We start from the raw sequence: 16203 nt of genomic DNA, 5'->3' as shown, positions 1-16203 counted from the left end.
TAATTACTATTCCTATCGTTACAACACCGTTACTGTTACTGACAAGAATCGCATTACTATTTTTCAACAAACAGACAGTTGAAGCTGTATTCAGCTTACCGCACCTTATATCAGTTGCACGGAAGTATTTGTAAGTAATTTGGGCGCTACAGCTTTAAGAAGCTGTACACGCTCCCGCGGACGGCAATCACTTTCTGGTAGACAAATCACTTTTGCCCCCCTTGAGCTAGGGGGAAAACAATCGCATGAGTGCTGCTGTTTGACTGAGGAAGAATAAAGTAGTCTTGGTAAGCCAATCACACGACCACTTCAAGATGACAAAGCAACAATGTGATATATACCAGTTTTTAAATTGTGTTGATAGGCCACGTAAAACCAGAATCATGATAAACAATGTTTTTTCCTCAATATTTTCATCATGCTGTCTAAGGACAGCGCGAGCAAGCACTCTGCTTATGAACAAAAAGGAAGTTTTAGGAGTGATGGCGAGAGAGAGAGAGAGAGAGAGAGAGAGAGAGAAAAAAATTCAAATTTTATTTGTCACGTACACAGTCATACACAGTACGATATGTAGTGAAATGCTTGGACAACTGCTCGTGACCTAAAGAAAACAAAAAAGGAAAAGGCTATGAATAAGATAGGAAATAAATATGAAAAATTAAAAAGGGTAAATTTAACTAGGAAGGAATAAAATATAAATTAAGGTTAAAAATGAAATAACTGTACAACACAAATTAGAATGAAGGGTAAATTTAACTGGGAGAATAAGATAAAATATATAAATTAAAGTTGAAAATAAAATAACTGTACAACAAAATACACAATATAGAACTATATAAGAATGTATGAAGAAATATAAATAAATATATACACAATAACAGCAGCATATACACAATAACAGCAGCGTGATTTAAGTAATGAAGTGAAACAAAGTCCAGAATGTCCAGTGTGTGTGTAAGAACCATATGTGTGGGTCAGTACTGTGTGGTGGTGTGATTGTGATTGAGAGACCGTATCGCCTGCGGGAAGAAGCTCCTCCTCAGTCTCTCTGTGTTGGTCTTCAGGGAGCGGAATCGCTTTCCTGACCTCAACAGAGAGAACAGTCTGTTGTTGGGATGGCTGAGGTCCTTCACGATCTTCCTGGCCTTGGTCCAGCACCGCCTGCTGTAGATTGAGTGCAGGTCAGGGAGCCCGGAGCGGATGGTGCGCTCAGCTGACCGCACAACCCTCTGTAGAGCTCGTCTGTCCTGCATGGTGCTGTTCCCGAACCAGGTTAAGATGTTTCCCGTCAGGATGCTCTCTATGGTGCACGAGTAAAAGTTCCTGAGCACCTTGGAGGGCAGTTGGAAGTCTCTCAAGCGTCTGAGGTGGTAGAGACGCTGACGGGCCTTTTTCACCACGGTGTTGATGTGACAGGACCATGACAGGTCCTGTGTGATGTGAACTCCGAGGTATTTGAAGCTGTCCACTCTCTCCACTGGGCACTCGTTGATGACGGGGGTCTGGTAGTTCCTCTCCTGCTTAGTGCTGAAGTCCACTATCAGCTCCTTTGTCTTACTGACGTTTAGAACGAGGTTGTTCCTCTGGCACCAGTTCTCCAGATTCCTAATCTCCTTCAGGTAGGCCGTCTCGTTGTTATCAGAGATCAGGCCCACCACGACGGTGTCGTCAGCAAACTTGATGATGGTGGTGGAGCTGGTAGTGGCCACACAGTCATATGTGTACAAAGAGTACAGCAGGGGGCTCAGAACACACCCCTGGGGGGCTCCAGTGCTGAGAGTGGTGGAGGCTGAGACATGTCCGCCCATCCTTACTGCCTGTGGTCTGCCAGTTAGGAAGTTGGAGATCCACTGACACATAGATGAGCTGAGTCCCAGATGCTCCAGCTTGGTGGTGAGTGTGGAGGGAATTATGGTGTTAAATGCAGAGCTGTAGTCTATGAAGAGCATTTTAACATAATTCCCCCTTCTAGTGTCCAAGTGAGTGAGTGATGTGTGGAGGAGATGAGAGATTGCATCGTCTGTGGAACGATTTGGACGGTAAGCGAAGTGTAGTGGGTCCAGTGTGTCTGGTAGTGAAGAAATGATGAAGTCTCTGACCAGGCGTTCAAAGCACTTCATCACTACTGAGGTGAGGGCTACAGGGCGATAGTCATTGAGAGAAGCAGGGTGGGGTTTCTTCGGGACAGGAACAATGATGGACTCTTTGAAGCATGTGGGGATCACCGACTGAGATAAAGAGATGTTGAATATCTCAGTGAACACAGGAGCTAGCTGGTATGCGCAGTCTCTTAGGATACGACCTGGGATGCCGTCTGGTCCTGCTGCTTTCCTGGTGTTCACTCTCTTGAAGGCTCTCCTTACTTCATGCTCGGAGATGACGAGCACGTTTCCGGTGCTGGCAGTATCTTCCTGTCTGCAGCCGTTAGCGCCGCTAACACAGAGTAAGAGAGAGAGAGAGCGAGAAAGAGCAGAAAAAGAGAGAGAGCAAGTTTTGAGATGTGAGAGATTTGTGATGTTTAGCATGTTTGGAGGGTGTAGTTAATGTGTTGTCTTGTGTAGTTAGTGTGTAGTGTTGTGGATAGTTTTGTGTTGTGTGTCAAAACAATGAGGCAACTGCTGTCTCCAGGTAGAAAAAGGAGTGATACACCTGCTGCTGTCAGATCTGCAGGTATCAGGCTGTGATGTTCTCCTTTATAGTGGACGGAAATTATTTTTTTGGAGTGGCACAAATAATTTGTGTGGCATCTTATTGAATGCAGAACAGCTGATTGTTATGTAAATAGTTTGAAATGGTTATAAAAAAAAAGAGTAAAAGGTAAATGGCCTGTATTTATATAGTGCTTTACTAGTCCCTAAGGACCCCAAAGCGTTTTACATATCCAGTCATCCACACACTGGTGATGGCAAGCTACATTGTAGCCACAGCCACCCTGGGGCGCACTGACAGAGGCGAGGCTGCCAGACACTGGCGCCACCGGGCCCTCTGACCACCACCAGTAGGCAACGGGTGAAGTGTCTTGCCCAAGGACACAACCACCGAGACTGTCCGAGCCGGGGCTCGAGCCGGCAACCTTCCGATTACAAGGCGAACTCCCAACTCTTGAGCCACGATCGCCCCGCAATGGCTGCAAATAACTTGTTATTTGCAAAACTTGTGCATATGATTTAAAAATTCACAATTTATATTTGCATTTAAGGTTATGAAATATGATTCAATGAACATGTTTGTGGTTGTTACAGTGAAAAAAAATCACTTTTTCTACTCGGATTTGTTGTTTTTTGTCTTATTTTAGATGAATTGTGTTAATACAGAATTTGAAAATGAAAACATAACTGTAAATTCAGACACGTGAGGTTGTGCTGAAAAGAATGATACCAAACAAGGCAAAGTAAATAGTTTTTAAAGGTGAACTGTCGAGGAAAAATCAAAAGTGGTTAAAATGGCCAATTATACCCTGGACCCCAGAGGGTTAAACATTTTTTTTAAAGTATCAGAATCAGAATCAGAATACTTTATTAATCCCGAAGGAAAGTAACGCAATAGTTACTTTTGAAGTAATTAATTACTTTTAGAATCTGGTAACTCAGTAACTAACTCAGTTACTTTTTTGACGTAACTAGTAACTATAATTAATTACTTTTTCAAAGTAACTTGCCCAACACTGGTCTCCAGAGTCCCTTGTGGATCCACTGAAAAGAAGCCCATATCACTTTGGTTTGGTTTAGATTTATCAGAAATAAAGGAGAGTTCACCTTAAAGATATGAGTTTTTATGGACATTCATGGACAAGTCCATAAATAATAAATGAGCAACCCTCATTGTCATCATTATTTAACTTGTACAGTAAGTCGTACTGTTAATGTTTCCATTTCATGTCTGTGGCTATATGTGTTTGTGTAAATTAAACTTCTGTTGCATTTAAGTACACGTTTTAAAGCTTCTCTGCTCAGAGTTAAAAGTGTAAAATGTTACTTCATGAGGTTAATACTTCTGCTTAAGTTCAGGGGAAGCGTTAGTAAGCATTGTGTCACTTTGTGCCTATGTTCATGAGCATGTGCTGTTGTGGTTGCATGTCAGCATGTAAATACCGAACAGTCTGTGTCTTCACAGTTAATGAGAACTTGTGAAAATGAGAGTGAATTATATCTTTACTATAAAGTGTGTATACAATTCATTATGCTAAAGACTTGGATTTTGCTTCTTCCTTGACGCCATAGCTGACACCACTGCACACTGATATGAGTAACCCAAATTAGACTAATTACTATCAACCTCTTAAATAATATAATATCACAGTGATGTGTAGTTCACACTGAAGATCTATTCTATTCTATTCTATTCTATTCTATTCTATTCTATGCTATTCAAGTGTTCATGTAATAAACAAATGATATGTAGCTTATACATATCATATATATACTGGGTTTGTTTTTTTTTAATTCATCCCAATGATAGCATCCTTTGACTGAAATTAAGTGTGTATACACACTGATGTCAGTGTCCTCTCACTTTTCCTGAATTGATATCTGATGCCCACAGCATCCGCTGGATCTTGGAGCAGTCCCCCAGTTCATCTGAAACATCACTTCTCTCTTTAAGACCACCCTGTAAGCTAGTGGTTCTCAAACTGTGGGCAGGACTCCATTAGTGAGACATGGTACTACTGCAGGTGGGGAGTGAAACAAAATTTTGGAGTGAAACAAAATCCAGTAAATATGATTTTGGTTTGGAGAATAAACAAAAGTTTACTGATGTACTTAAGTGTGGATTACACTGCACAGGCAGCTGCAGACATGACAAATGAGGTGTCACTCCTGTCATAGTGCTTTGAAGTCGCAAAGTAACCATGTCTAGTTGTCACATTGTAGTAGTGTCTTCACTGATGACGCCACGTGGTCACAAAACAATGACAGGTACACAGATGTTTGTGCAAAGCCTTAGTTCACTGTCTGGTGATGAAATTCCCATTACTCTGACACAAGTGGACTTAGGCAGATGCAGAAACTGTATCATGCCCATAAAATTTAGTGTTGCGCGGGCAAACATTAAAGCCACCTTTGTATTACTGGTCTTAAGCTGAGGTGTGATGCTTAGAGCGTCTCTTTGTCACAACCAAAATAGCATGCTTATGGGTGATGGGAGGGGTGGAGGGTAATGATTTGGGCTAGTTTCGCAACTACAGGACTTGTTACTGTTACTTTTTGTAAGGTGTTCACACACACACACACACACACACACACACACACATACTGGTAAAGGTGAATTGGAAGGACAATTTTTTCAAACAAGATTTTTGCAACACTAAACGGACCCCCCTTTCCGCTTGTGCTAGATAGATGAAGTGCATCTTTAAAAATCCCATTTGAGTTGTACAACACAAATCTCACTTCAAAATTGTGAAAAACACACCAGAACTCAAAATATAAGAACCTGACAACATGGTGTAATAAGAGGACAACACTAATTAGGTAACTTGGCTCCTCCCCCTGACATGAACAGTAATTGTCAGGGCTAACTTTATTAACAGGACAAAGGCCATACACATACACAAACATGTATTTTGTGTGTATTAAAAGGGCAACAGGTGAATAAAAGGAACAAATTGAGTGCATTTTACAAAAACAGGATTGTTTTGTTAACAGAAATGAAAATAACTGGCAATATAAAATTATATGTCCTCTTAGATCAGATGCACTAAAACAGTGTCAACAAAATGAATTTACCAATCTTCTAATAGTAAAATTCTAAAATAAATAAATGAGAAACCAAAACATACAAAATATCTTTTGTAACTCCTCCAAGAAGTACTTTGGAGTTATGTAGACTCCTCTACATAGGATTTTCTTTTTTCTTCAACGACACGCCCCGATTCCTCACAAAATCTCTGATGTTTTGAATAGAACGACCAGCCAGAGCAGGATCTTCTGCAGTTTTGCATTGCTGGCATTCGATAATAGTGGCCAGTTTTCCTTTTTTGATATGTTCGCCAAAATACTTCATTATCGCAGCAACCTCCGTGGGAGACCAAGGATGCTTTTTGACCCTCCTTGCATTTTCCAGAGAAGCTAGAAGCAGAAAAAAATAAATGTAAACAAACTACTTTTTAAACAATTTTTAAATTAAAGGGGACGTATTATGCTCAATTGTGTGAGTTGACATGGTTGTAGGATGCAAAAATATAATGGCGATAATCGGCTTCCTTCAAATAAGCCGAAGAATTGAGTTCTGCACACACTAGTTTTACAGCCCTGCTAAGAACAGTTAGTGTTTAGTCTACACAGCCCAAAGACGGCCTTTGCATTGTCCACGAGGACAGGTGCTGAGGCTGTGATTATGCTGGATTGTGCAAAATACACTACCTGGGACCTAAAAGAGCTCCTTTTTTAGTTGTTGAAAACCTACACTTAAGGAGTCGGGAGGCAATTCATAACCAAATATACATACAAAAGCAACAAAAAAAAGTGGGTTTTGCATTATGTCCCCTTTAAGGTGAATTTGTTGTAACAGTGTTTCTTTGGTATAAATCCTGTAATGCTGACTGTTTAAATACTTATTACAATGGATGAATACATTTATTTAAATGTAAAATTCTGAAAGGTAGCCCACATTAAGTCAGAATTCCAATAAATAGCTATGGCAAATCACTATGGATGGAGAGCATTTTATTCCACACACCGTTATACAACAAAAAACATGTATAGCATGATATTGTAATAATTTGAAATGTATAACATATACTCAAACATTTCATATATAACTGTCTGACTCAAATGTTTATTTAAAAACAAGGGTGGACCCTGCCTGACCATGAGGTGGGCCTTCAGGTTTTTTCAGTGAACATAATTTTCTTCAAGACGTTCAGGTTACAGCCCACAATTAGCCAAACCAGCCCAAATTTTCCAATATTATCCAGATTCTGCCTATGGGAATAAGATGATGTTCAGAGTATGGAGATAATGTAGAAGCCCAATGGTTGAGGAATCCTCAAAATTAAAAACCCAAATCATAATATGTTCTCATTGCTTTGTTTATTAATTGTTTTGGTGCATTGCTGTTTTGAAAATGATAAGTATTTAAATGTATTACAGATTAAAACAGGCATAGGGAAAGTAATTTAAACATTTATCCCATTACTTAATACAAGGTATTGTTCCACATTGAATGTGATTTATGTTTTACCTTACCAAGTAGGTTAATATAATTGTCTAACCAAGTTGTAGAATTATGGTACGGTCCCTGGCAGAAAGATGAGCATAGTCACCATACTGGCTTGGGTGGTGTGGATAACTGGGTTCAAAAATGCATGAAGTTTACATTTGTGCTTAAGTGACTTTTGTATGCATGTCACCATTTACCAGATTGTTCATTTGTTTTCTTCTTACTGCTTGGCTTCATCTCCTTGTTTAGTATTCTGTTGGGTTCAATGACCTTACCCGCTCCATTTTTACTTTGTGCTGAAAAACAAAACAAAACAGTAAGCATATATTTGTTGTATTAAATCTCTTATAATGTAATGTCAAATGCTCCTGAATGTGGTCAAGCAACTAATGGACCTTGAAATCTTGAATATGGTTTCTAAGATAAATCCAGAGTCGCAACTATGACTTTTAGTTTAAGGTGACACATGTGAATGTGGAATATGGCTAGAGCTATTACAGCTGATATTAAAAGATACAAGGCTGAATTTTTCTCCAAACAAGACTCCGGTGTAGTGATGGGATTTCCGGCTCTTTTTAGAGATCCGGCTCTCTCGGCTCGGCTCACTAAAAAGAGCCGGCTCTTTCGGCTCCCGAACCGGCTCTTCAGGTTATTTTGTTGCTTTCATTCATTTATTATTAACAACAATATAAAATTATGCACAAAATGAATTACTAATGTTTAAAAACGTGTTTTCTATGTATATATGTTCATTATATAAATCTGCTTTTATTTATTCACTCCACATAAAATTTAAAAAATAAATTATAAAATACAAAAACCTACCATTTACAATTTAACTTTTAAAATTTAAACTTTAAATTTAAAAATACCAAGTGCCCAGTGCACAGCTCAGTGGGTAGACACACTGGCAGCTTCACTTATATCACACTTAATTCACTGTGTTTTATCTTCCCATCGCACTGATGAGTGGACAGTTTTCAGGTGCCCGTGCACCGGCTCTATATGATATCCTTTTCTTGCAGACTCTACACTCTGCCTATGTATTGTCAGTAAAATTTAAATGGTTCTAGATTTTGCTTCTTTTCTTGGTGTCACTCATTTTCTTTACTCCACCTTTCTAATGTGACGACATTGTCTCTTGTTGTTGCTCCCGGCTCTCTTTCTCTCTCTCTCCCTGCTGCTCTTTTCGTGTGCTACTGCTGTTGCGAGTGTAACTACCGCCCCTAGCTCCTCCCTCTGCTCAGAGGCGGGAGGGGTGCAAACGCAAGGCTCTGTTTGCGCCCCTCCCGTCTCTACTCAGCGCAAACACAAGGCTGACGTGCAGCGAAAAAAGTGAGAGAGAGGGCAAGAGAAAGTAAAAAAAAAAAAATCCACGGCTCCCAATAAGGAGCCGGCTCGCATCGTTCACTTCAAAGAACCAGCTCTAAGAGCCATTTCGTTCGCGAACGACCCATCACTACTCCGGTGACTGGTCAACTTTCCACTCACCACTGATTTACTGTAGAAAGAGGATGAGAGCGTAGAGGGAATACTTCAGAAGCGCAAACCAGGTAAATAAAGAGTAGTAGATCAGCCCTCCACACACCAACTATTTTCATCTCTCTTGATTAATCTCATCTCCTTCTGTCTCCTGCAGGGCAGCTTCCTTTCTAACATCCTTCAACAAACCTTCCTCACTGTCCCTTGTTTGCACATGCCCAACACAACCTCAACCTGGCCAATGTAGAACAATGTAGACATTTTTTCCAACATGTGCAGTCCCAATGATATTGTTCTTCCTAATCCTATCCATTCTCTCCACCCTCAAAAAGAATCCCAGCATCTTTGCTTTCCCCAAACTCACCTCCAAGAACTGCAATCTATTAAGAACTCTGCTGCCCCCTTACTCTACTGCACTCACTCTAGAGACTATATCACCACATCCTAAAAAGAACATTACTGGCTGCACACTGACTATAGTATTGAGTGCAAACTCCTAATCAACTTTTAAGCCTTCAACAACCTCGCCCCCGCCACCCTGAGGGATTGTCTTTACTGTCACTCTCCCACAACACTGCTAACACTAACCTCCTTACCCCCATCATCAAAATCATAAATCTGAGGGTACAATCCTTTGCCACTGCTAATTGCACCCTCTGGAACTTCCTCTGCTCATTAGATTCTCTCTAGAACTTTAAATCACAGCTCAAAATCACCTGTTCAAACTAGCATTTCCTACCTGACCATCCTCCAAAACTGACCTTTCTATTCTGTTGAGCTGGTCTTTAGAAAGATCCTTGACTTTCTTTAAATTACCATTTGGACAAAGGTAACAATCACTGGAAAAATGATAGTAATGAATTATCTTTTTTTTTTTTTACATAAAGATAGCAAAGATAGCAAAAGTGTCTAGGAAGTAGTTACAAAGGTAAAAGCTTCAATAAATGATGACAAACACATACCTGGAGGTTCCTTGACAACTTTCTTCATCATTCTAGTATCTATAGAATCTGTAATAAAGTCTATTAGTCATGTGATTTCATAAATTGAACAAAGTTGAGACTAATCACATTGTACTTACCAATCTGTGGATATACAAGATTTCCTTCATTGACCTCACGCTCCGCTCCGACCTCCTCACGCTCCGCTCCGACCTCCTCACGCTCCGCTCCGACCTCCTCACGCTCCGCTCCGACCTCCTCACGCTCCGCTCCGACCTCCTCACGCTCCGCTCCGACCTCCTCACGCTCCGCTCCGACCTCACTTTCTTCACTTGAATCTGTCAACTGTAGGTTATCTAACAAAATAAAAGATTGTCTTAATGAATTATAAGGTTATAGTGCAGGAAACGTGTATAATTCTTAACCTTAACACCACTTTACCTTCGATTTCAATCTCTTCAAGTGTTTTGCCTTGAAGGCTTTTGAGAGACCCTTTCTCCATGGCAATCAGTAGTTTGGATATTTTGGCAAGCTGGGTAGTAGCCTCTGGAAGTCTATAATATTCGCGATGAACACGAATATCATGACCTAGGAAGTTGGCAACTTGGTCTAACTCGTGATTCTTGAGGTTTAAGATCTGAGACAAAGTTGCGACATGTTTGCGCAACTGCGTTGAACGTAGGTGTTCAGGGTTTTCAGCCCCACATTCAGTCGCATAAATCCTCAAACAGTCCTGTCCTCTGTAGGGAGTCAGACAATGAGGTCTGGCAAACAGGAATATGTTTTCTGCCAGAACACCACAGTCTTGTCTTTTCTCTGTCAGCCGTGTTATGGCATTCACCATGTCTGGTGAAAGTAGCACTGCAACCTTGCGTCCTCGTTTACCCCTCAATTCTACACGACTGAAGTGTTGACAAAGGTAAAGTTCAAATTTTGTCAGTCCAATTGCAACATCCTTGTGCAGGGTACTAGTGTCTCTCTCCTGGAAGCCATTCAGTGTCATCTTTGAAATTTCTCCCCCTCTTCTCCTGTTAAATAGTATTACATTTGCCATGGTAGCTTTACAAAGTTCACTGTATGATTTTGGTGAACTATGCTCTTCCAAGTCCTTCAGTGCTTGTTCTGTAGTCTTCTCCAGATGTCTATGAAGACGCTGAACATCTTCTGTGAAAGGAAGTGTGGAAGGCTTGTTGAAGTGCCGCTCGTTTAGTGTGGTTAATGCAGTATGGGAGATGAGTTCTGACCACTTTGTAGCATAAAGGGTTTTGAAACTCTGGGTTGACTTTATCAGTGCACTGTCTTCTGCCATCAGTGCTCTGCAATGTATAATATCACAGACTTTCTGCAGTGAGTGTCCCAACTTTAAAGCAAGGCTTGGAGTCGAGTAGCAGTTCTTTTCTTCATCATACCCACACACCTTCTTAACAGCTTTGATAACCACATTGAAATTTGCAGGTCTTACAGCATCCTCAAAAGTGTGTATTGAGCATTCTTTCCGAAGTGTGAGCAGAAGTCTTCCACATTCTCGGAGTGTCTGGCGAATGTAGTCAAATTTGGTGGGATCTTTCCCATGTTTGTTAAAGAATGATTGAGCAAGCTGAAGAATAGAGAAGTCACTTCGCACAGTAGAAGTTATTTCATCATCTTTCATGACAGCTAATATCTTCCAAACACCGGGGGAAACTTGCTGACACAGAGCTGACTCACTCATACAGGCCAGGGACAAGACCTTTTTTCGTCCCCCCTCTGAATTGGCCTCCACTGGTTTTGAAGAACATTTACGAACATGTCTCCAAAGATCTCTTTTAAGATATAATGCCTCGCAATAAATGCAGTGAATATAGTCTTTTCCTTTGTAGGGTTTTTTTGATGTGCGTCTGGTTTTTAATGATCCAATCCCACTTGCGATGACCTCCGAGTTATGTCTGTGGTTTCCTTTGTTTCGCAGCTTAGAAAGCATTTTCAAACGGTCTTTGGACTTCTTGGGAAGACTTAAAACTCGAGCAACATCTGCATGTGATTTCTCATGAGTTTTTAAATGACGTGTAAACTTTGTCTGTAGTTTTCCACAAATGTAGCAGTATGTTTTGTTTCTTAGTGAGGAGGATGTTTTTAAGGAATCTTCAGCCGTAGTATTAGAGTCATCAACAATGCCTTCAGCATCAGACTTTTCTGCTGTGGCAATAACCCCTGATACGTCGAGCTGTCTTGTGCCAATTCCATCTTCAGATATTGATTCGGCATCTTCTGAAATTCTTTGTCCTACTCTCTCTAAAAAACTTTCTAGGCGAGGTCTTTTCGTTTTGCAAGCAGATTGACTGCTGGAGATCTCAGAGTTCTGTACTTGTTTGCAACTTATATTTAAAGGCTCTGATTTGTTGTCCCATGAGCTGTCTGAGTCAGCTATAGAATCTGGCACATATTCCTCTTCTGATGAAGCCCCCTCACTTGAACTATCTTCACTAAAGACCTAATAACAATCAAAAACACAAAGTAAGACTTTGTTTACCTTACATATTTTACTGAGAAGAATTCTGCAAAAACACTTACCTCTGGAAGAGGTTCAGTGAGGTTCACCTTGTGGCTAACATAACATCTTTTGTGCCAGGACTGGTAGCAAACTAGACAGAGAAAAATTAAGTTAATAAAAGAAAGGTAGTTAAAGCCGCTTTCCCCAATTTAAAAAAACAGGCTAGATGGAAGCATAAACACAGTCAAGAAGGCTCCCCCCTCCCATTGGATATTATCCATAGGCCACACCCCCTGGTGTGCTTTGCTGCTAAACAGGCCAGTGCATAGTGTGGTGGAGCCATGTTAATGTAGAATTTAAGGAGTCAGGAAAGACTGTTCTATCGTTTTTCTGGACTGAGCCATGTTATTGGCTGATGGTTTTAGACAAATGCAACAGAACCACTTCATTTTTTTTTCTTTAATCTCCAAACAACATTTATAGCTATGCTTTGTTAAAATGTTGTTATGAACATGAAAAAAAAATATGTTAGGCTAACTTGTTTTTGCAAATTGGGTATAGCAGCTTTAATAATGACATGGTAAGTAAATATGTAAAAAGTGCAGATGTAAAAGGTTCATTATGAACATATATCATATTTACTTATGGATTAGTTTTTATAGTGTTCCTTATGGATCATATTTAAGATATTCTAATGTACCCAACCTTCCATAATTAAATAATTACCTTCACATCTCACACCACTCCATTTCAGAGGCGAAAAAGGTCCTCCACATGCAAAACATTTTTCTAAACTTGACATTTCGTCAGGGACTAGATCATGATCGCAGTCCTGTTTGGTAAAAAAAAAACAAAAAAAAAAAAACAGTGTAATCAAAAACAAAATTCATACTTTTGTGATGTAAAATATCACAACCAAATAGTTGTTTTGGTTCCTCTTTAAAAAGGAGTTAAGGACGGAAGAAAAAAACAAAAAAAAAAACAGGTTCAAGTGTTACTAAAACTATTAAATCAATTTTTGTAACTTTTGCAATGCAAAATTTAAAGGGAAAAATACCTGCTGTATATAGATCAATTTTCAAAACAATTTGTTCTTCTAGGTTTTATATTATGGTATATATTACAAAACCACAATGAAAAGAAAATTCATTGTGGACCCACAACACCCAAAAAAGATTAGACTTACAATTTGTTCTTTCTGAAATGAGAAGATGTGTCCAAAGTTTTGACTGGGAGTGTAAAAAAGTATAATTAAATCATGAAGTCATGAATCCATCAAGACATAACGGATGGCCTTTACACAACAATGTTACATAAATGTGCTTAGCATTAACAGGAAAGAGTTTAGCGATTGTTTCGGTTGTATTTACATGCTCCTTCCTATAGTAAGCTTCATTCTTGCTCCTTGATCAGCTGAAATTCAAATATGCGATCTAACTACATCAGAGTTCATTTCAACCAAGCCGAGAACTACGTCTTTATGCAAACCAGATTTAGGGTTGGGGTTTCATACTTCTTGTTTCAAATCTCAGTCCTCCTAATGCGTGCATCTTACTTGGTCAAGATAACCAAGGACCCACATACCTCAATACTGCCTAATAACTAGCACCTCAGTCTACAACTAAAACAATCTGACACTGAAACTCCAATTTACCTTTGTTGCGTCGTTAGGAGAGGAACTGGCTGCATTCTCATCCACAGCCTGAGATGCCACCATGTTGGATTTCTAAGGAAGAAGCATGAATAATGAATGGCAGTCTTTGGGTCTAGCCAAGATGAATACAGTCCTCCTAATGTCTGGACCTGTCCAGTTGAGTAATACACAGGACCCGTGTGTGTATGCACAATTGCCAGAGTAACTCTCATTGATCTGAATTCATTTCTAAACTCAGTCCTCCTAATGTCTGGACCTGTCCAGTTGAGTAATACACAGGACCCGTGTGTGTGGGCGCACTTGTAGGTAGAACTCAGTTGTTTATACTTCCTGTTTCAAATCTCAGTCCTCCTAATGCGTGCATCTTACTTGGTCAAGATAACCAAGGACCCACATACCTCAATACTGCCTAATAACTAGCACCTCAGTCTACAACTAAAACAATCTGACACTGAAACTCCAATTTACCTTTGTTGCGTCGTTAGGAGAGGAACTGGCTGCATTCTCATCCACAGCCTGAGATGGCACCATGTTGGATTTCTAAGGAAGAAGCGTGAATAATGAATGGCAGTCTTTGGGTCTAGCCAAGATGAATACAGTCCTCCTAATGTCTGGACCTGTCCAGTTGAGTATTACACAGGACCCGTGTGTGTATGCACAATTGCCAGAGTAACTCTCATTGATCTGAATTCATTTCTAAACTCAGTCCTCCTAATGTCTGGACCTGTCCAGTTGAGTAATACACAGGACCCGTGTGTGTGGGCGCACTTGTAGGTAGAACTCAGTTGTTTATACTTCCTGTTTCAAATCTCAGTCCTCCTAATGCGTGCATCTTACTTGGTCAAGATAACCAAGGACCCACATACCTCAATACTGCCTAATAACTAGCACCTCAGTCTACAACTAAAACAATCTGACACTGAAACTCCAATTTACCTTTGTTGCATCGTTAGGAGAGGAACTGGCTGCATTCTCATCCACAGCCTGAGATGGCACCATGTTGGATTTCTAAGGAAGAAGCGTGAATAATGAATGGCAGTCTTTGGGTCTAGCCAAGATGAATACAGTCCTCCTAATGTCTGGACCTGTCCAGTTGAGTAATACACAGGACCCGTGTGTGTATGCACAATTGCCAGAGTAACTCTCATTGATCTGAATTCATTTCTAAACTCAGTCCTCCTAATGTCTGGACCTGTCCAGTTGAGTAATACACAGGACCCGTGTGTGTGGGCGCACTTGTAGGTAGAACTCAGTTGTTTATACTTCCTGTTTCAAATCTCAGTCCTCCTAATGCGTGCATCTTACTTGGTCAAGATAACCAAGGACCCACATACCTCAATACTGCCTAATAACTAGCACCTCAGTCTACAACTAAAACAATCTGACACTGAAACTCCAATTTACCTTTGTTGCGTCGTTAGGAGAGGAACTGGCTGCATTCTCATCCACAGCCTGAGATGGCACCATGTTGGATTTCTAAGGAAGAAGCGTGAATAATGAATGGCAGTCTTTGGGTCTAGCCAAGATGAATACAGTCCTCCTAATGTCTGGACCTGTCCAGTTGAGTAATACACAGGACCCGTGTGTGTGGGCGCACTTGTAGGTAGAACTCAGTTGTTTATACTTCCTGTTTCAAATCTCAGTCCTCCTAATGCGTGCATCTTACTTGGTCAAGATAACCAAGGACCCACATACCTCAATACTGCCTAATAACTAGCACCTCAGTCTACAACTAAAACAATCTGACACTGAAACTCCAATTTACCTTTGTTGTGTCGTTAGGAGAGGAACTGGCTGCATTCTCATCCACAGCCTGAGATGCCACCATGTTGGATTTCTAAGGAAGAAGCATGAATAATGAATGGCAGTCTTTGGGTCTAGCCAAGATGAATACAGTCCTCCTAATGTCTGGACCTGTCCAGTTGAGTAATACACAGGACCCGTGTGTGTATGCACAATTGCCAGAGTAACTCTCATTGATCTGAATTCATTTCGAAACTCAGTCCTCCTAATGTCTGGACCTGTCCAGTTGAGTAATACACAGGACCCGTGTGTGTGGGCGCACTTGTAGGTAGAACTCAGTTGTTTATATTTCCTGTTTCAAATCTCAGTCCTCCTAATGCGTGCATCTTACTTGGTCAAGATAACCAAGGACCCACATACCTCAATACTGCCTAATAACTAGCACCTCAGTCTACAACTAAAACAATCTGACACTGAAACTCCAATTTACCTTTGTTGCGTCGTTAGGAGAGGAACTGGCTGCATTCTCATCCACAGCCTGAGATGCCACCATGTTGGATTTCTAAGGAAGAAGCGTGAATAATGAATGGCAGTCTTTGGGTCTAGCCAAGATGAATACAGTCCTCCTAATGTCTGGACCTGTCCAGTTGAGTAATACACAGGACCCGTGTGTGTATGCACAATTGCCAGAGTAACTCTCATTGATCTGAATTAATTTCTAAACTCAGTCCTCCTAATGTCTGGACCTGTCC

The 16203-nt window shown here is 40.5% G+C and overlaps 1 protein-coding gene across 1 annotated transcript; it reads right to left on the bottom strand.

The window, feature by feature from the left end:
* Positions 1-5228: 5228 nt before the first annotated feature.
* LOC146573003 (uncharacterized) lies at positions 5229-14294 on the bottom strand. Its single transcript, XM_085277510.1, has 8 exons — positions 13709-14294; positions 12781-12886; positions 12135-12205; positions 10026-12054; positions 9725-9940; positions 9606-9653; positions 7359-7457; positions 5229-6068 (listed from the first exon to the last, which is right to left on the bottom strand). The coding sequence occupies exons 1-8, from the start codon at positions 13769-13771 to the stop codon at positions 5833-5835; spliced, it is 2868 nt and encodes a 955-aa protein (XP_085133636.1). The 5' UTR covers positions 13772-14294; the 3' UTR covers positions 5229-5832.
* Between the last annotated feature and the right edge of the window lie 1909 nt (positions 14295-16203).

The sequence above is a fragment of the Mchenga conophoros genome, linkage group LG6 (assembly GCF_057382185.1).
Source record: "Mchenga conophoros isolate Kocher_MC1m ecotype Shallow Benthic linkage group LG6, M_conophoros_male_GT1.1, whole genome shotgun sequence".
Lineage (NCBI taxonomy): Eukaryota > Metazoa > Chordata > Actinopteri > Cichliformes > Cichlidae > Mchenga > Mchenga conophoros.
This window is presented reverse-complemented; position numbering and strand designations above follow the sequence as displayed.

Excerpts from the sequence above, each read along its gene's own strand:
- LOC146573003 (XM_085277510.1), bottom strand. The coding sequence starts at position 13,771 with ATGGTGGCATCTCAGGCTGTGGATGAGAATGCAGCCAGTTCCTCTCCT. Across the intron at positions 12,887-13,708 it reads CTCCTAACGACGCAACAAAG|GACTGCGATCATGATCTAGT; the intron begins GTAAATTGGAGT and ends TTTACCAAACAG. Across the intron at positions 9,941-10,025 it reads TGAAGAGATTGAAATCGAAG|ATAACCTACAGTTGACAGAT; the intron begins GTAAAGTGGTGT and ends TTATTTTGTTAG.